Source organism: Salvelinus namaycush, chromosome 2 (genome assembly GCF_016432855.1).
Source record: "Salvelinus namaycush isolate Seneca chromosome 2, SaNama_1.0, whole genome shotgun sequence".
NCBI classification, from domain to species: domain Eukaryota; kingdom Metazoa; phylum Chordata; class Actinopteri; order Salmoniformes; family Salmonidae; genus Salvelinus; species Salvelinus namaycush.
In genome coordinates, this window is record NC_052308.1 from 78,933,703 (window position 1) to 78,954,105 (window position 20,403).

Sequence of the window (20,403 nt, forward strand, 5' to 3'; positions counted from 1 at the left end):
ATAGTGTAAGGGAACCAATGTTATTTTGTCTTAACTACGTCTGTTGATTTGTAATTGTGTGTTATCCTAATCTGATGGTAGTGCAAGTGATGTGCAATGTGATGGTTGATGCTGTCTCTCTCATAGCTACAGTAATATATAACTTCAAATGTTGCATTGATATCGACTGTTTGCAGATATGACCTGTATTTACTGTTTGTCTGATGTTCTCATTCATTAACAAAGAACTTCAGTTAGTTTCAGAATGGGTGGCGAGGAATAAGTTAGTCCTAAATATTTCAAAAACTAAAAGCAATGTATTTTGGACAAATCATTCACTATACCCTACACCTCAACTAAATCTTGTAATAAATAATGTGGAAATTGAGCAAGTTGAGGTGAGTAAACTGCTTGCAGTAACCCTGGATTGTAAACTGTCATGGTCAAAACATATTGAGTCAACAGTAGCTAAGATGGGGAGAAGTCTGTCTATAATAAAGCGCTTCTCTACTTTCTTAACAACACTATCAACAAGGCAGGTCCTACAAGCTCTCGTTTTGTCGCACCTGGACTACTGTTCAGCCACAAAGAGGGACTTAGGAAAATTGCAATTGGCTCAGAACAGGGCAGCACAGCTGGCCCTTGGATGTACCTTAGAGAGCAAACATTAATAATATGCATGTCAATCTCTCTTGGCTCAAAGTAGAGGAGAGATTAACTTCATCACTACTTGTATTTGTGAGAGGTATTGACATGTTGAAAGAACAAAGCTGTCTGTTTAAACTACTAGCACACAGCGCAGACACCCATACATACCCCACAAGACATGCTACCAGAGGTCCCTTCATAGTCCCCAAGCCCAGAACAGACTATGGGAGGCGCACCATACTATATAGAGCCATGACTACATGGAACTCTGTTCCACATCAGGTAACTGATGTAAGCAGTAGAATCAGATTTAAAAACAGATGAAAATACACCTTATGGGGCTCCCGAGTGGCTCAGCGGTCTAAGGCGCTGCATCTCAGTGCTAGAGGCATCACTACAGACCCTGGTTCGATTCCAGGCTGTATCACAACTGGCCGTGATTGGGAGTCCTATAGGGCGGCGCACAATTGGCCCAGCGTCGTCCGGGTTAGGGTTTGGCCGGGGTAGGCCGTCATTGTAAATAAGAATTTGTTCTTAACTGACTCGCCTAGTTAAATACAGGTTAAGTAAGGAACAGCAGGGACTGTGAAGCAACACATTAAAGGCACACAAACATGATAACAGATTTTGTGTCGGAGATATGTGGTAGTGTAGTAGGGGTCAGAGGGCACATATTTAGTGTGTTGTGAAATCTGTTATGAATGTATTGTAATGTTTTTAAAATTGTATAGCTGCCTAAATTTTGCCAGACCCCAGGAAGAGTAGCTGCTGCCTTGGCAGGAACTAATGGGGATCCATAATAAATACAAGTACAAAATAAACGGCTGTGGGTAAGGCTCAAAATTGACATGCATATTTAGCCAGTGTCAGATTTTTACACACTAGAGTCATTATTTCCAATGGCAATCTACCAGCATTACCTTGAAAAAAGAAGCAGAGAATTTGAGAGGGGTTACATTTCTCCAGCCTCATCCCTCATCTGTTTACCCCAAAAACGGACTGCTTTGTCGGGGTGACTTTTGCTGTTGGAATCCCAGATTGCTCCATTATTTAAAGTACAATATTTTATGGTATTAAAAAGCTGTTTGCTGAGTAATAAGTCCATAGTCACAAAGGAAGTGTATGTAGATCCACATGTTTTTAATCAACGCTCAACATTTCACCATGAAAATCATATTTTATGAAACACAGGAAAATGGTAAGACTTTGATCTTCAATACTTTGGTCTTGTTTATTCAGCAGCTTGTTTTCCCTGTAAGAAGAAATAAATAATATAATGGATCAGTAATAATAATGAACATGGTAAATATATGGATAGACTATAATGGATCAAGTCTTTAGTGCTCAGTGCTCAGCTTGGATTTTAGATGTTGAAGTACTAACTGAATAACTCTCATTAGATTGTTTAGCCCTTCCTGAAATGTTCTTCTTAGAGATCTTCAATACATTTGAGTGTAAAAGGTCTGTATTGACCTCTGAGAAGACTGAATCATAGGTGGTGTTGATGTGGTCATATCTGAACATGTGTCAGGTACAGGTTTAGAAGCAGTTCTGTACCTTTCCAGAGTCACGGGTCTTGGCTCTGAGCTTGTTGACCTGAGTCTCAGCGATGTCAGCACGCTCCTCAGCCTCCTCCAGCTCATGCTGAACCTTCCTGAACTTAGACATATGGCTATTGGCTGCTTCCTCCTACGTGAGGAAAAGAGAGGGAGAGCAGAACATCAGCATTTAAAGTTTGAAACTTCAGGTAGCAAATTAATATTCTGTTTTTAAAGGTATTTAAAAAAAAATATATATATATACAAAAAAAGACAGCTTTAGGATAGCAATGTATACAGGGAGATAGATGATACAGCAGATGAAGTGAGTGTGCGGAATGGGGGATCAAACCGCTGCTTCCGGCACTACCAGACCAGCCCCCAGCGCAGCAAACACTCAGAAATGTTGATTTTTTCTTAAGCAATTACTTGTAATATCACTTGAGTCATTGATGACTGGTGTGCTGTAGCAACACTTCAACTAAACCACATGGACATTACGTTTTGTAGGGATTTATTATTTTTTTCTGAGTATTTGACTAAGTCTGTGACTCACCGCTTCCTCAGAATTCCTCTTGTAGGCCTTCACTTTCATCTGCAGCTTATCTACCAGGTCCTGAAGTCTGCTAACGTTCTTCTTATCCTCCTCAGTCTGAGAGAGAAGAGCAAAGAATCAATGTCAGTATAGTTTTATACACAAACCTGTCTGTGTTAGTGTCAAGTGTATAAAGAATGCACTTTCTCTTACCTGGTAAGTGAGCTCCTTGACTCTGCGCTCATACTTGCGGACTCCTTTAACCGCGTCTACACCTCTTCTCTGCTCGGCCTCCACCTCAGTCTCGAGCTCACGCACCTTTGTGAAAAAAATAAACGTAGGAATTTGTTTGAGGTGGTGAAATCAGACGTAACAAATACTTGTAAAACAGAGGTATAGTCTTCTACTCAGTCAAGTCATTTTATTATTTTAATTGAAGGGGTCTGTAATAATAACATCAACTTTTCATTATCTGGGTCAGTGGTTCCCAAAGTGAAATTTACATTTCAATGTGTTTATGAATATTTATAGCAAGAACAGATTAAACAGCCAGGGATCTTTGGAAAATGTTTAGAGGGTGCAATACAGTACAATGCAATATTATTAATCCACAATTTATGTTATTAACTCTTAGATAAACAACGGGTCTGGGATGCTTACAACTCAATTCTTCTTGTATTAGGAACATGACTATCCATGTTGTCATGCGTTTAGTGGTGTATGGTGCAGTACCAGTAAGGTGACTAGAGGCCGCCACTCGCATGTTTTAATGTTGTGACATTGTTTCCGTTATGGGGCTCGCGCTATGGCAGTTGAGAGAAGGTAGCCAAGTGAGCCAACAGCAAGAGAGAAGCACCGACATAAATACATTTGTATATCTTTATTTTGAAAGTAAGTGAGTGGAAATCACCATATTTAAGACGGTAATGTTTCTGTAGTGTGTACATATGTTTGTTAAGATGTTATGTTTTGTTTTCAGGTTTTATGAAATTAAAGTCCGCTAGCCTACAAGCTAATTCAGCCATTAGCCTGCTAGCTTGTAGCCCCGCATAGCAACGCTAGCTCCCCTAGAAACGGCCGGTGAATGAGACGTAACAATAGAGAGATAAATTATTATTACTATGACATTAATTGGATGAATGTATATTATATTGTGTGTTGAAATTTATTGTGAATTATTATTATTATTATGAATGAAATGGCAGATTAGAAGAAGTCTGCTGAGACAACAGTTTAAGCCTGAAGGAAGCAACTAGATGAATACATTTGCGTTTATTTAAAGGTTCTGTATCAACTCCACTAAATAAGTGTAAAATTGTTATAATTGGTTTTGTTGTGATCATAAATGCACTGTAATGTAAGCTTTAAAACTGCAACATTTTTTCTCTGATGCAAAGAGGGGGGACTTGAATGTTTTATTTCCCAGGGCCTGAGACTTGATTAGTCCAGTCATGCACTGCAGAAGTCATAGTAAATCTGAGTGGATGCTATTTTTATCCCACTTTAAAGTAGGAGTTGTGTTCTGATATTATGAGGGGGGTCCCTGATGAATTCGCTATCACAAAAGTGTTCCTTGCAACAAAACAGTTTGGGAACCCCTGATCTAGATGGGTTATTGAGATAAAAAGTAATTACAAAATGCTCCTGTGTATTTTTACATGGTCAAATACATTTCCAGCAATCAGTCTTTCAATCCACCCTAATCCACCCTGCTGATAACTCACCCTGGACTCCAGTTTCTGGAGCTGCTTCTTGCCTCCCTTCATGGCCAGATTCTCAGCCTCATCCAGGCGGTGCTGCAGGTCCTTGACTGTGACCTCCAGGTTCTTCTTCATCCTCTCCAGGTGAGAGCTGGTGTCCTGCTCCTTCTTCAGCTCCTCAGCCATCATGGCCGCCTGGAATAGTAGTTTGTTTAATTTATGCACCAATCATAACGTCCCCCTCAGATCTTTGTTGTTCTTAACCAGCCCTGCTACCATTGGCACTTGGGGACAAATCAAGTTGATGCAATTCAAGGACTCACGTCAGTGATTGCCTTCTTGGCCTTCTCCTCTGCATTCCTGGCCTCCTGGACGATGTCGTCCACCTCTCCCTGCACCTGCACCAGGTCAGTCTCCAGCTTCTTCTTGGTGTTCAGAAGGCTGGTGTTCTGAAGGAGTAAACAAGATGATTTGTTTGACTCTCAAGAGAACTTGCAAGGCACAAGACTGAAATTATGAAAATCTAAGGCAAGCACTGTCAAATTCCAGCTATGTTTCAACTGTATGCCTGGTTGAGTTTCATTAGAAATGGCTTTTGACCCATACCTGGGAGTGCAGCAGGCCAACGCGCTCGCTGGCGTCTACCAGCTCAGTCTCAGCCACTTTGCGGCCTCTCTCTGTCTGCTCCAGAGCAACTCTGAGCTCCTCGATTTCAGCCACCATCAGACCGTTTCTGCGCTCCACCATGGCTGCCTGCTCCTTCATGTCTTCTGCGACACGGACGGCGTCGTCAAGGTGCAATTGGGCATCCTGGGGTTCACAATGACATACGTTAATTTGGACTTGTGAAAGTAGGGGTGATAGGATCAGTGATAGAAATGTTCATTGGTAAGAATTTCCCCAGTATCGCTACCTTTAGTACATAAACCACTCTATTCAAATCCTCTGTTCTATTATTTTCTACAGATTCAAAAACAAATCCCTCTCCATGTTCAGGTTTTTGAGCCTGCTGTCCCAGTCCCTTTACCTTGAGCTGTCCCTGGACGTTCCTCAGCTGTTTCTGGGCCTCAGCGGCCTGCCTGTTGGAGTGGCTCAGCTGGATCTCCATCTCGTTCAGGTCTCCCTCCATCTTCTTCTTCACCCTCAGGGCATCATTCCTGCTCCTGACCTCAGAGTCCAGGGTGCTCTGCATGGAGTCAACCACCCTCTGGCTGTTCCTCTTGATCTGCTCCATCTCCTCGTCCTTCTCAGCGATCTTCCTGTCCACCTCACCCTTGATCTGGTTCAGCTCCAGCTGCACACGCAGAATCTTGGATTCCTCGTGCTCCAGTGTTCCCTGGACAAACAGAAGCAGTCAGGCCAATTGTGTTCAGTACATTTGGATGTATGAATAAAATATATATGACTACAATAAACACCAATACAGAGAGCCTTTCACTGTAGATGGCATTGGTTAGTTAACACTGCTTTTCCCAACAAACAGCTGTAGATTGTACCTCAGCCTCCTCCAGAGCGGTCTGGATCTCAGACTTCTCTGTCTCCACGGTCTTCTTGGCCTTCTCCAGCTCATGGATGCTCTTGCCAGTCTCTCCGATCTGCTCAGTCAGGTCAGAGATCTCCTCTGCACACACAAACACATGAGCAGTTTAGACTTGGGGGATTTTCAGTGGATATTGGCAATGTACTGAAGTTGATATTGAATCATGATAACACTTAATTAATTAACAGCAATTCATCTTGCTAATCAAACATAAGCCAAATAGAATCGCTGTGAAATGCTCACGTTGCAGGTTCTTGTTCTCTCTCTTCAGAGTCTCCAGATGATCCAGAGCCTCCTCATAGGAGTTCTTCATCTTGAAGAGTTCAGTGCTCATAGAGCGAGCCTCCTTCTGAGCTCCTTCCAGCTCAGCCTGGCCCTCCTCATACTTCTGCTTCCACTCTGCCAGAACCTAGGAGAATCCATGGGAGTTTCATTAGAAGTCATTGATGTTGAGTTTTTAAATTAGAAATGTGCAACAATTATAAAATTGATAAAAAAGATAGGTTTATTCATTTTCACCTTGTCAAAGTTCCTCTGCTTCTTGTCGAGGTTGGCGGCCAATGCGTTGGCTCTCTCAACATCAATCATGAGGTCCTCCACCTCTCCCTGCAGCCTCTGCTTGGTCTTCTCCAGGGAGGCGCACTTGGAATTGGTCGCCTCAATGGTCTCCTCAGCATCCTGCAGACGCTGGGCCAGCTTCTTCCTGTTGGACAACAGAGGGAGGTTTTAGGGGCTGAAACAAATGTTACAATACATGTTGATGTAACATTTTCTCAGAGCCCCCTACCACCCTCACCATCAATACCCTATATTTTAGTTTTTGCTGTTGTGTGCGACTCACTTGGCCTCCTCCAGCTCCTCTGTGCGCTGGATGGCATCAGTTTCATACTTAGTCCTCCACTGAGCCACCTCACTATTGGCCTTGGACATGCCGCGTTGCAGCTCTGCCTTGGCCTCCTGCTCCTCCTCAAACTGCTCCCTCAGGAGGTCACAGTCATGGCGGGCAGACTGGACACCGTGGGCCAGTGCGTTTTTAGCCTGTGAGAAAGAAAGACAAAGAGAGATTAGTGAGATAGTCAAACAAATTATTGTCGAAGTCTCTGAGGGTGGAGAGACAGTAGGAGTCTGAGGATAGTGAGACAGTAGGAGTCTCTAAGGATGGTGAGACTGTAGTCTCTGAATGTGGCAAGATAGTAGGAGTCTCAGAGGGTAGCGTAGTCACCGTCTATATGAAGATATAGCTCTAAACTCTGTGGACGTGGAGCCCATTTTGGGTCCCTTACCTTGACCTCCTCCTCAATCGCCCTCTTCAGCTCCTCCACCTGCTGGGTGAAGGCCTGTTTGCCTCTGGTCAGCTGAGACACCAGGGCTTCCTTCTCCTCCAGCTGGCGGCCAAACTCACCTGCAGGGACAGAGGGACATCTTGTAAATAGGGTCTCTGTTCTCTAAGATTGAAAATGTATTTTGAGGTATTGTAGGGCAATTGGGCAGTGAATAGTACAGTAGAAACTGTGTGGATACAGCCCACAACACGTTTTGTTTTCTACTAAAGGAAAGCATTGTTTTGTTATTCATTGTTGATGGTACCATTTTCTGTCAGGAGTCTGGCTCTCTGTCCGCTGATGTCGTTGACCTGGCGAACATTCTCATCATTCTTAGTCTTGAGCTCACTCAGCTGGTCCTCAAGAGTACGGCACATCTTCTCCAGATTGCCCTGTTAGTGAAACATGTACCATCATTACTTTATATATGTGACTCCTGTCAACTTCAGTTCACTTGAATGGTAATGTAGTTGACCATCCTCAACACTGCTTGATCAAAACATCACTACTCACCTTAGCCTTGGCGACAGCCTCCATGTTGCTAGAGAGGTCATCAATCTCCATCTTGTACTCGCTCTTCTCCTTCTCCAGCTTCTGCTTGACGCGCTGCAGGTTGTCGATCTGCTCCCCGAGCTCAGCCACACTGTCGGCCTGCTTCTTGCGCAGAGCGGCGGCTGTGGCCTCATGCTGCAGGGTGGACTCTTCAAGATCACGACGCAGCTTCTGGAACTCAGCCTCACGCTTCTTGTTCATCTCAATCTGAGCAGCAGTGGCACCTCCGGCCTCCTCCAGCCTCTCGCTGATCTCCTCAAGTTCCCTGGAGAGATCGGCCCTCTGCTTCTCAACCTTAGCCCTGGCAGCACGCTCAGCCTCAATTTCCTCCTCCAGCTCCTCAATACGGGCCTAGAACAGGGGGCAGGAGCAGGGGGATGAACACTAAAATACAGTTGAAACAATTGAACCTCACAAAATAATAATAGTATGAATTGAATGCAATATTTTGCATAAATGTGTTTAATACGAAGCCAGTTACACGAATATATTCAGTAGACAGTGTCCCATGCAGGAGCCAAAACCACAATGTTAAGAAACACCATCGTCCAACCTACTCAGCTATCAGAAGCCACCTGGAAAAATGTGTACTACCAGAATAATGTTTTTCAGGAAATGATTCAAGTCTGTGCTTTTCTGTACTGGAGCTTATATCCTGTACTGCACCTGGAGTTCCTTGATCTTCTTCTGCAGCTGAGCTCCCAGAGACTGCTCATCCTCAACCTTGCTGAGGAGCTGGGTGGTCTCAAACTCCTTCCTAAGAAACACAAACACGTTGACTGCAGAGTTGGTTTTGCTTTGATAGTGTAAAGGCAGAGGATCATACCATTCACTTTGCTTTTAAGAATCACATTCACATGCTAATTCATAATTACAAGAATTAGTCAAGAACAACCATTATAGCAGGTAATACGGTAGTCATTTGTTTGTGTTTACTTCTTGATTTTCTCATCAGCTTGCTGCTTGTCATTCTCCAGGTCCATTATGGACTCCTGGGCCAGTTTCAGATCTCCCTCCAGCTTTCTCTTGGATCTCTCAAGGTCCATACGGAGCTTCTTCTCTTGCTCCAGAGAACCCTCAAGCTAGAAGATAAAAACACATATATTGTTCAAATCTAAACAACTGAAGATAATATCATCTTACATACTATCATAGCCAAAATGTCAAACTCCACTCACGTCGTCCACTTGCTGTTCCAGCTTGGTCTTGGCCTTGGTCAGAGTGTTGACTTTGTCCTCCTCTGCCTGCAGGTCATCCAGTGTCTGCTGGTGGGCCTCTTGGAGGGCTTTCTTCTCCTTGGTCAGCTTGGCAACACTCTCATCCATAGACGCCATCTCCTCTGTCAGGTTTTTAACCTGGAAATGGCCACAACATAATTCGTCTTTGGTCACTTCACCATAAAGGGGAGATATAGTTTGTTATATATTGCATTCAATTCATTTAGATTAGAACTGCATCTACAATTACTGTACTGTAGATTCAACACTAGATGGCAGTGTTCACCATGCCAGTGTACTGAGTGGAAGTCATAAATGAGGGCGAGCAGAACATACAATGAATGTGGGGAGTACCCCACAACTGAAATTCCACTATTTTGTCAGAATTTTTCCTGCACCCACAATACAACTTGAATTCCATTTCTGTTAAGCTATGTTTTGAGTTGATTAATGTTTGGTTCGACTGGCTATGGCAAGATACAAGACCTTGTTTTCAGTGGCGTGCTTCTCCTTCTCCACTTTGGCCAGGGTGAGCTCCAGGTCATCAATGTCCTTCTTCAGCTCAGAGCACTCATCCTCCAGCTTCCTCTTCTTGGCAGTCAACTCAGCATTGATCTCCTCCTCATCCTCCAGCCTCTCGGTCGTCTCTTTGAGTTTGGCCTCCTGCTGGATCTTGCTCTTGATGAGCCCCTCGCACCTTTCCTCAGCATCGTTCAGACTCTCTCCTTCCTGGTTTCAGAACAGGATAAAAAAAATCAGAGGCCTCACTTTGTGTAAATCAATTGAAATTCATGGAAAATATAACATTGGCAATAAAAATGTTTTAAACACATGCTTCATAGTGTGTTCATATGTGTTTGTGGGTTTGTATGTATGTCTTTGTGTGTGTAGATGTGCCCTTATGAAGCTTGTTGCTGACTCACAGATGCGACTTGGAGCGCCAGGTCGTTCTTCTCCTGCGTCAGGGCCACCAACTTCTCCTCCATTTGCTTCTTTGTGGACAGAGCCTTGGCCAGGTCTGTCGTCATCTTGTCATAGTTCTCCTTCATGTTGGCCAGCTCCTTCTCAGTCTCAGCGCTCTGCAGCAGGGGCTTGATCTTGAAGTACAACTTCATCCATGGCCAGGTTTTCACATTCATGAATGAGCGAATGTTGTACTGGATGGCGTAAATTGATTCTCTGGTCGACAGAAAGGATGGAGTGGCATGGTGAGTGACATGCTTAAAGCTACATTCTGTGACTCGAAGAACAACAAAATGGGGCCCCACACCACTGTTTGTTTACAGCTGAGGAATGGCGCTCGGGAAATGTAACCCCTATTAAATTCATAGTGAGTGCCCTAGATGCAACGACTGACAGTCATGCTAAGCTCATGAGACATTTTATATTCCTCAAGAATGAATGGATAAATACCACACATTTAAATGCCAATTGAACAGCCAAGTCTCAAACTGCAGCTATAAAGCTAGAATCCTTAGTTGCTACATCCATTTCTGGACTAAATGAATGAACCAAAAAGCTTTAGTTGACCATTATAAGATGTACTTTCTCATTCTGAACAACTCACAGCATATACAGTATGTAATCATAATGCATTAGATACAGGTGGTTGACAGAAAGCTTTGCCAAGATGTCTACTATTCCTCACCTCCTCTCCATCATCTTGCTAAACTCTCTCCTCATGAGGAATCCACGGCTGAGAGCCTGGACCATGCCGACTAGAGAGGCCAGCTTCTCATCTCTCATCTCCTCCAGGACACCCAGCAGACCGGCTTTGAAGAACACCTGAGACACATGTTAACATGGTCAATGGAACCACAGATGGTGACAGATAGAAAGGGTTGAATCAAAAGAGGGGAACACCACCACTTGATTGATTTAAACAACATTAACTCTGCAACGGTTACAAACATACCATTGGATCGGTTTCTAAGTTGTTAGTTATTGTACAGTTGTAGATTAATAATGTACACAGATACAGATAACTGCAGCCATACCACTATAACACAATGCACATGGTAATGAGTTTAGTTTCTCGTCTATACTTGTGATGAATGACTAAAGAAAAAAACACAATGTTTTTCCAACTTTTCCATTAGTTACATGAAGAAGAAAGAACAAAAGGATGGATAGATCAACTGGAGACATTTTATATGGTACGGGTTTAAATTATTATTCAAGTTGTGTTTTGTTGTCAGCTTTTGCTGGGGGTTTTTGACTGACCTTGGTGTGTCCAAACTTGTAATCCTCGTGATTCACATCAATGGACCCAAGCAGCTTCTCAGAAGCCTTCTTGTTGTCCATGAACTGGCCCTCAGGGATGACACTGGCATTCAGTACTTTGTACCTGAATGAGGAGACATTTTTAACATGTCAAGTTGTAATATGTTGGTTATATTTTGTAAAAGGTAAGCCTATTCTGATGCTGGGAAAACCCTTGGAGCAGATGTTTTATGTGGTGTGTGTGCGTGTGTGTGTGTGTGTGCTTGCTTGCGCGTATGTACCTCTGCTTGAAGTCAGCATAGATGATTCTGCTGGGGAAGCCCTTTCTGCAGATCCTGATACCCTCCAGTACACCATTACACCTGAGCTGGTGGATAACCAGGAAGTTCTCCATCAGACCTGGTAAAACAAACCAAGTCTCTTTTAGTACTCATAAACAGGTTAAAGATTGGGATTGTTAAGGTTACTGATACTGTACTGATAAGATGACATATTTAACTCAATATTTCTTGTACCTGGAGTCTTTGACTCGTTGGGGATCAGGCAGCGCACAAAGTGAGGATGAGTGCTCCTCAAGTTGGTCATCAGCTTATGTAAGTTCTCCTGTAAGAGGGTTACAAACCATTTTCTCAGGCCGACTGTAATTTAGAATAATTGCACCTTTTGAAGGACTGAATATACACATTTCAAAAGCTCACCCTGAACTGGGAGGACACTGTCTGCATGGAACCACCCTTCTTCTTGCCTCCTTTCTTGGCTTTATCTGTTAAAATGGGGAAAAGTTAAATATAACTAGAAAAGTACATTTCCTAGAGCGGGTGGAAGAAATAGAATAATAATAAGAGTATGTAATAAATCTAGAGTGGTCTTGTCTTCAGCAAGCACACTATTTATAAACCAGAGAATCTCACACGTATCTACAGGCAAATGCTGCCAATGTCATTGTGTAAAATAACACCTATTGTATGATTTGAATTAATCAAGTGTATGAATAAATTAACCTGGTGAAAACACCCTGGGAAATTTCTATACATTCAAAGACTTTAAAGAACATTCGGTCTAAGTTATAAGTAGTGCTTAGTTAAATAATTTGACGTGATGCTGGTCTTACCCTCAGGAGGGGGAGGGGGATACAGGGCAGCCAGAATTTTGACTGGGGACTTCTGGTACAGCTGACAAACTGAGTCGTTCAGGGGATCCTTGTTCTTCTCCAGCCACCCAGTGATGTTGTAGTCCACAGTTCCGGCGTAGTGCACCAGGGAGAAGTGGGCCTCTGCCTTGCCTTTGGCAGGCTTGGGCTTTTCAAACGCCTTTGTTTTGCCAAGATGCTGGGCGTACAGCTTGTCCTTGAAGGTGGTGTCTGAAGACTTGGGGAACATGCACTCCTCTTCAAGGATGGAGAAGATGCCCAATGGCTTTACGAAAAGAGATGTATATCAAATTAGTGATATTTCCATTTAGGATCACGTTTATTAATTTGGTGATTATATTATAGGATTATATTCCTTTAGGGACAAATAATAGGAAACATATTGAGTTCTCAACAGGGAGTGGCGCATATTAATGAGTGCCAAAGGAAGCCAGGCTTCCCCCCCAAAAATGACACGTTATTTTACATACATTTCATCTCGTTTAGCAAGAGGCTGAATATATCTCTCCAGGTAAAGCATCCGAGTGAGCAAAACTGCGCCCCTCTTTCTCTGTATGTGTAGCTCTTCTATCTGATGCTGTCTGTCAAAACTAATATGATATTGTAACATTGAATGCATGGGAAGAAGACAACGAACATTTGGCCTCCGTTGATATTTTTTTTATACAATAACAGCGAATCAGAGTTGAGCTAAACTGAGTGAGCTAATCTGTGAATGGTCCTGGTGCAGCAAAAAATGTGTGAAATGAAGCCAGTTTGAATTTGGCTTCACATCAATCCAAACGTCATTGACAGAAAGAAAAACTTCAATTGTTGCATCTCATTTTGTTGTTTTCCTCTGGAGGATAGCTAGCTAAAATGGGCCCTTTCCTAAATTGGCCATGGATGGAGATAGGGACTTGTACTCATAGTTTTACTTAATTCCCCGTCCTGGCCAATGATTCTAACAGCAATTCTGATTCAACCATAAATTCATACATTGTTCTTTTGGTCTGAGAGTATGGAAGTTCAATATGTAGCAAAGTGTAGAAGGCGAATGTTAACTAGCTGGCTAATCGTAGCCCAGGAAAGGAAGTTAGAATAGCGAGCAATGGTTTTAGCCAGGTAGCCAAGGACAACAAAATTGTAACGCGTGTACTGTATGACAGAGACTGTTTCAGCAACATGAAAGACAGGAGGATGGCATTGGCGTTTCTCTACAAGGAGGGTGAGTCAACATGTTTTTTCTACTCACATAAATTAGTACCATGGACAGCCACACGATATTTAGCTGACATTGATTGGAATAAACTCGTTTTTGGAATCTTTTAGTTGTCACTGTATTAGACTAAGCAGAGGTGATTTGATGAACTTGAAAGGTTGAAGTTGAAATGGTGCTGGAATAGTGGAGGGACTGACCATGCTGTAGGTCATGTAACTGTTTGTTACATGCATTATGCTTTGTGGACTCCACAAGACAGATGTTGCTCTCCGGTTTTGTGATGAAACAAAGGTGTGGTTGAATTTATTCTGCCACTGTGTCTTCTTATTGTCTCGGGCTTAGGCCTATATATCACGGTGGCAAGGCATATAAACTAACAGGTTACAGAGCAAACAATTCAATTATCACAACACATAGGTTGTAATATATATATTTTTTTACTGCTTTGGCTTCCCCAGTAATTTAAACGCTACGCCGCTACTGTCCGTTGAACCACTGTGATAATATTTCACACAACGCTCCATATGAGCTTTGCTGTTATGGTCCATTATAATGGTCCATTAAAATCCTCACAGACAGCTTACCTTCTCAATAAGCTCAATGCATGCAGCCAAGTCCATGCCGAAGTCAATGAAGGCCCAGACGATTCCCTCCTTCTTGTACTCCTCTTGCTCCAGGACGAACATGGTGTGGTTGAAAAACTGTTGCAGTTTCTCATTGGTGAAGTTGATGCACAGCTGCTCCATGCTGTTGTACTGTTGATGGAGTTTTAAAAGGGACCATTTCATCATACAAGACTGTAATCCATCTGAATCACATCTAATTGTCTTGTTCTGGTGTCATACTCACATCAAAGATCTCAAACCCGGCAATGTCAAGCACACCGATATAGAACTGCCTTGGATTCTTGGTGTCCAACATCTCATTGATACGTATGACCATCCACAAGAACATCCTCTCATAGATGGACTTGGCCAGAGCACTGACTGAGTTATTAACCTGCAATGATAATACCTCAAATTAATACATGAGATATTGACCATGTCTCGTGATAAGGTGAAACAAGCTTGGGAAAAACAAAAGCAATGCACTCGTCCCCAAAATAAATCCAGTGCTTAGAAAATGGTAGATGCTGTGTTTGGCCGCCTTACCTGAGGCACAGTCTGTCCCTTGGTCACATACTCGTTGCCGACCTTCACTCTGGGGTAGCACAGAGCCTTCAACATCTCAGCTGAGTTCAGGCCCAGCAGGTAGGCGATTTTATCAGCCACTGGAGAGAGAACCAACAACAACAGACTCAGGGACACAAGATCACTTGTTTCTGATTTCACACTGACATAATAGTTTGGTTAACTTCTTTGTGGGTTAGATTTTGATTCACCCACATTTTGGAGGTTGGAATTTGTTCTCCAAAAATGATCTCCTGCCTGACTTTCATGTGGCACTGTCTGTCTTAGGTGTTCTATTTCTATGTTGGGGACTGGGAATGGGACTAATGCTCTACATATTGTATATCTATGAGTGGAACTCACCCTCTGTGCCGTCTGGCTCAGCCTGCTCCTCACGCTGCTTCTGCTTGAATTTCATGTTGCCGTGGTGCAATACAGCTCCTGTCAGCTTGTAGATGCCAATCTTCTCTTCATTAGTGAAGCCCAGGATTGTAATGGCATCCTGGCATTAAAGAGGAAGTACAACAGTGATGAACTGAACGGTAGTTTGCTCAGTTACACTACAGTTCTGTGCTGCTCACTGCAGAACAAATGAGATGGATAGATTTGACTGGCTTCTCTGTTCCACATGATTACGCTTGGCCAACACATTAGTAGATGGCAGCACAGTTCCACAGGGCACTTAGTGGTGCTCTCTTCTGGAACGCACAAAAGAGTTCCTTGAGACACACGCCTAATCCCTAACTAACAAGGCATTTGGTATCAAACAAAAACATACATAAACATTCCCAGCTGCCACCAAGTTGGAATTGCACAGAGCATTCAGTATGTATGGTGGTCCTACCCATTCCATATCTAGAGTTTGGTTAACCCTTTGTTTGACTCACATCTGTGGCATCCAGCTCGTCATTGTCATTGATGCTGGCCACAGTGATCTGTCCCTGGCTGCACATGGGGAAGTCGTATGGATTGGTGGTGATGAGCGCCATTTCTGTGGACAACGGAGAACAGCTTGTCATTTAAATCTCATAGAATGCCGCTGTCCTACCTTTACAGTATCTCTCCCTCCTTTACTCAATAGATGGACTCAATTATACATGTAGTATACAATGAATAGCATCAGAAGAGGAGACTGAGACTTGTGGACTAGTGCATCACACTGCATTACTTGATAGATATTTCCCATTTCTTCCAAATGTCTAGATGCCTTGTTACCTTGGATGTACTCATTGTAATAGTATTATTAGTGTGGATTATGAATATTTTTTATATATTCCATAGATGGAGGTGGGAATAATTTCCACTGGCGTACCAACTAGCTCAGGTTTGTGGCCTGTCATCATCTGGAAGAAGATGTGGTAGCCTCTCTCATCAGGCAGCTGGAAGGACACTCTTGACTTCTCCAGCAGGTCTGGGGGAGAGAGAGGGGGAGAATGACACAAAGAGAAAGAGTAGAGAGAGAGAGAATGACACATAGAAAGTAGAGAGAGAGAGAATTAGATAATTTGTTGGATATCATTACATTTAAATGTATCTGTGTGAATTTAGGAAAGCATTGAGAAACAATCAAAACCAACTCACAGGTTTCAATGTCAGCTTTAGCCAGTTTGCCAGCTTGGAAGTGAATCCTGATGAATTTACCCTATAGTAGAGCATGGGGTTAGAAATAGACCAACAAAATAATCTAACATTTTACTTTGATAGATCTCTCTAAATGTTACAGTTTGTTGGACAGATGTTGGATCTATTGATACAGATATAGGATCTTGATGTAGAATCCAGTTTGCTACAGCAGGAAAAGAAATCCTGCAGCAACAGGAAATGTGGATTATAAATAATGGATTTGATTCATTGTTTTTATTTTGTAGAAGTTGATGAAACAAAACTATTACAGCAAAACAAGTCTGACATTTTAAAGAGGAAATTGCAAACTTTAGAACCTTGAAAATACGAAAAGTTTGAATTTCAAATTTTCAGCATTAAAAAATATCATAAATGTGTGTAACAATAGGGAACTACTGAATTACATTTTTACAATATAAGGTAACTTCCACAGTATGCTCTTCATACTTACAAAGCGAGACGAGTTGTCGTTCCTCACTGTCTTGGCATTACCGTAAGACTCCAGCAGAGGGTTAGCTGCAATGATCTGATCCTCAAGAGACCCCTGATTGAGACAAACACAAGTTGCTCAAATACTGGTAAGCTGGTAAAGTTAGTTTTTCTAAATTGCTTGAAAGCGGATTCACCACTGGAAAAACAGTTTACACATCCAACCAAACTGAAATGTGTTAAAAAGGCAAACATAAGAACAACTTACCTGCATTTTGCCAGGGTCTGCTTCCTTCTTGGCACCAGACACTGCAATGGTGGCAAAGTACTGGATGACACGCTTGGTGTTGACAGTCTTTCCTGCACCGGATTCTCCACTGGTTTATATGACAGAGAAAGACGGGTTTTCGTTACATGTTTGAGTGTCAGATTTGCTTTCACTAAGAAATAGCATAGAAAAATACACTGTTAACCTGTGTTCTGACATAAGTCTTTAACAAATACTCCTTCTCATCGACTCGTTATTACACATAGCCTAATGCTCTAATCCATTCATAATGTCATGTATTTCATCACACCAAGTGACCCAACTTATTACAATAGAAACACTTTCTCAAGTGACATTTTAGTAAACAACTTACGTAATCAGGACGGACTGGTTCTCCTTATCTGGAACCAAAAAACACATTGCTTATCATACTCAAAACACATGGGGACATTATTTAATTCATAGCATCATCATGCATTTCATTTTGGAACATTTTCCATTCAAGGGTAGTGAGATCAGATTTTCCCAGCAAACTGTTCTAACCTAGGCTAGAAAACAGTAGATACCTCTCTGAAGCATATTTTAACATCCATCTATCCATCCATCCATCTGTAAGCATTTATAGACATCCATCCATCCTTCCAATCATCTGTCCCTCCCTCCATCCATCCATCCATCCATCCATCCATCCATCCATCCAATCATCTGTCCATCCATCCATCCAATCATCTGTCCCTCCATCCATCCAATCATTTGTCCCTCCATCCAACCAATCATCTGCCCATCCCTCCATCCATCCCTCCAATCATCTGTCCATCCATCCATCCATCCATGAGATATCGTACCAATCATCATGAACTGAAAGGCGTTGTCAGAGACGGAGAAGATATGGGGTGGAGCCTCCACTCTCTTCTTCCCTCTGTAGGCGTTGACAACCTCTGCGTCGTACACAGGGAGCCACTTGTAGGGGTTCACCGTGGCACAGAAGAGCCCAGAGTAGGTCTGGATGAAAGCATAATTCATTTAGGAGATTAACAAAGTCAGATGTACTTTTACCTGGATTTATGTGAGAATGTGGGTGTACTTTGGTAAACTGATGTGGGTCTACTGTTTTGATATTTTTAGTTTCTACCTTTCATTTATGTGTAGTACTGTATGTGTGTATTTATTATGTTCATGTATGTGTAACGGATGTGAAATGGCTAGCTAGTTAGCGGGTACGCGCTACTAGCGTTTCAATCAGTTACGTCACTTGCTCTGAAACCTAGAAGTAGCGCCCGTGTCGGGGCGAGGGGACGGTTTAAAGTTATACTGTTACATATGTGTGTATTTATTATGTTCATGTATGTGTGTGTTTGTATGTACAGGTTTCTTACATAGATCATCCATGCTGCATAACGCTCTTTGAGGTTATACAACACAGAGGCTTCATTCAGGTAGGTCATCATGGCCATGTCCTCAATCTTGTCGTACTTAGGGGGGTTCATCTCATAGATGTCTGCATCTTTGAACTCTTTTCCTTCCTGAAACAGTCAGAAATGTAGATTACACGCAGATCAAAGTGGACATGACTGAATGCTTTTTGCTCATTAAATACAAGTTGAATCATTTAACAAATGTATATCCACATTTAATCCAAGTACTTAGTTATCACCCACTGACACATAACTGGTGATTCTTGTCGAGTCAACATTCTATGTCATTTTTAAAGAGCAGCAATAACAATGATGTGTTTGAAGGTTGTATAATGTCTACAAAAAACAATGAAATGCTTCTTTATATATATTTTTTGTTAGTGATTTCTTATTGCCTATAGTCATTGTTTGAGTCATTTCAATGATTTTTCAAGAATTAGAGTAATTGCACAAACTTTAAACTTTTCAGATCAGGCTTACCTCCTTAGTGCCGTCAGGTTTCGTGACTGTTACAGTACACTTCCCGTCGGCCCTGGCAGTGACCAGACCCTTAAGGTACAGCTCCACCTTGTCTGCCACATAGCAGGCGTTCTTTGAATCAAAGGGTGCGGCTTGTGCCTCCATCCTCTCCTTCTCAGATTTACGGAGGTATATGGCAGCCTTGCCGTAGATTTGCATCTCAGCGTCCGTACTCATGGTGACGGATAACTAGGAAAGAGATGAAACAAGAAACATTATTGACTCTGTTGTGCTTCCTCCCAAGTCAACAGGAGTTAGGTGAGCAGTATCTCACAGAATAATCTCATCACTTTTTATGTGGAGACTCAAACCATGTCTCACCTTCTTTTCCCCCTCCTACAGATGAATGTGTACTTCTTGGAGGACCCTGTGAAACATGAGAGTGTTGTGAAAACCCACAAGTCTAAAGCCTTATCATTTAGCCCCGGAAGGGCTAGAAAACATTTAACTAAATCATTACAGCCATGTCAAATAAACTACAGGTGCAACTGCTAACTTTCATTTTCCTAATGGCAACTCACTTCACTACACATTCTGTTAGGAATTCAAATAAATACCCCTGAAAACCCTGTTACATTCTAGAACACCCTTTCAAGTGCAGGAGCACCACTGTTGACTGTAAATGGAAGTCACAGATTTAAGATTAAAAAATATGTCATTTTTATTTATTTTTTACTTATTAAACCAATGCCACTTGATTGCATATTGTCAAATCTTACAAGAGACATGCAGAAGTCAATTCAAACAGTGCAGTTAGCTGCTGCCTCAGATGCTGAGTGCAAAGATGAGACACATATACAAATCTAAGGAGGTGGAGAGGTCTTACCACAGAGGAAGAAGGTTTCTGACTTATGGATGCTGGGGCCTCAGCCTCCTTATATCTGGTTGGAAGTGCTAACCAAGCAAAAGTTAATTATGGACCACTCTGGGAAAGGACATGGATTGGATGAGAGACCTGTTTATTTCTGTGTCTCACTAGCACCTCCCACTTCCAGGAACACCACACTCCCATGACATTACTTTTTAATGTCATATTTGTCTCTGAATTGAATTTCACTGAACTTTACGTAAATGAGAGATGTCATTACTAATAATTATGACAATATCAAAAGTTTGATTCATCCCAATGTTACTTCTACTGACCCTCATACTGTAATGGACTGAGTCCATGTTGCCCCACTACAACTAAAATAGTTTTCATTAAATCTAATCTGACCTTATTTAGTTCAATTTTAGTGGCATTAATCTTCATCAACAACTTTATATATATATTCACCTATTATTTATATGATTTAGCTTGTAAACACATCTGAACTGTCTCCTCACCTCATGCTTGTGACGGAGTTGGCCGTTACCTCGTGCTTTGCTCAGTTTG

The 20,403-nt window shown here is 42.2% G+C and overlaps 1 protein-coding gene across 1 annotated transcript; it reads right to left on the minus strand.

The window, feature by feature from the left end:
• Positions 1-1,745: 1,745 nt before the first annotated feature.
• Positions 1,746-19,213, minus strand: LOC120019378 (myosin heavy chain, fast skeletal muscle-like). The gene is made up of 39 exons (XM_038962668.1): positions 18,990-19,213; positions 18,471-18,617; positions 17,940-18,096; positions 17,468-17,495; positions 17,095-17,203; positions 16,849-16,941; positions 16,356-16,416; positions 16,087-16,185; positions 15,662-15,765; positions 15,138-15,276; positions 14,757-14,875; positions 14,455-14,604; positions 14,190-14,360; positions 12,366-12,669; positions 11,953-12,017; positions 11,770-11,857; positions 11,536-11,653; positions 11,255-11,378; positions 10,680-10,816; positions 9,955-10,210; positions 9,518-9,760; positions 8,993-9,169; positions 8,751-8,896; positions 8,481-8,571; positions 7,776-8,165; positions 7,528-7,654; positions 7,224-7,342; positions 6,782-6,978; positions 6,460-6,643; positions 6,184-6,349; positions 5,897-6,021; positions 5,428-5,736; positions 5,007-5,210; positions 4,724-4,849; positions 4,425-4,595; positions 2,914-3,018; positions 2,722-2,817; positions 2,185-2,316; positions 1,746-1,879 (listed from the first exon to the last, which is right to left on the minus strand). Exons 1-39 carry the CDS (start codon positions 19,203-19,205, stop codon positions 1,859-1,861), a joined length of 5,814 nt encoding a protein of 1,937 aa, XP_038818596.1. The 5' UTR covers positions 19,206-19,213; the 3' UTR covers positions 1,746-1,858.
• Positions 19,214-20,403: the final 1,190 nt, after the last annotated feature.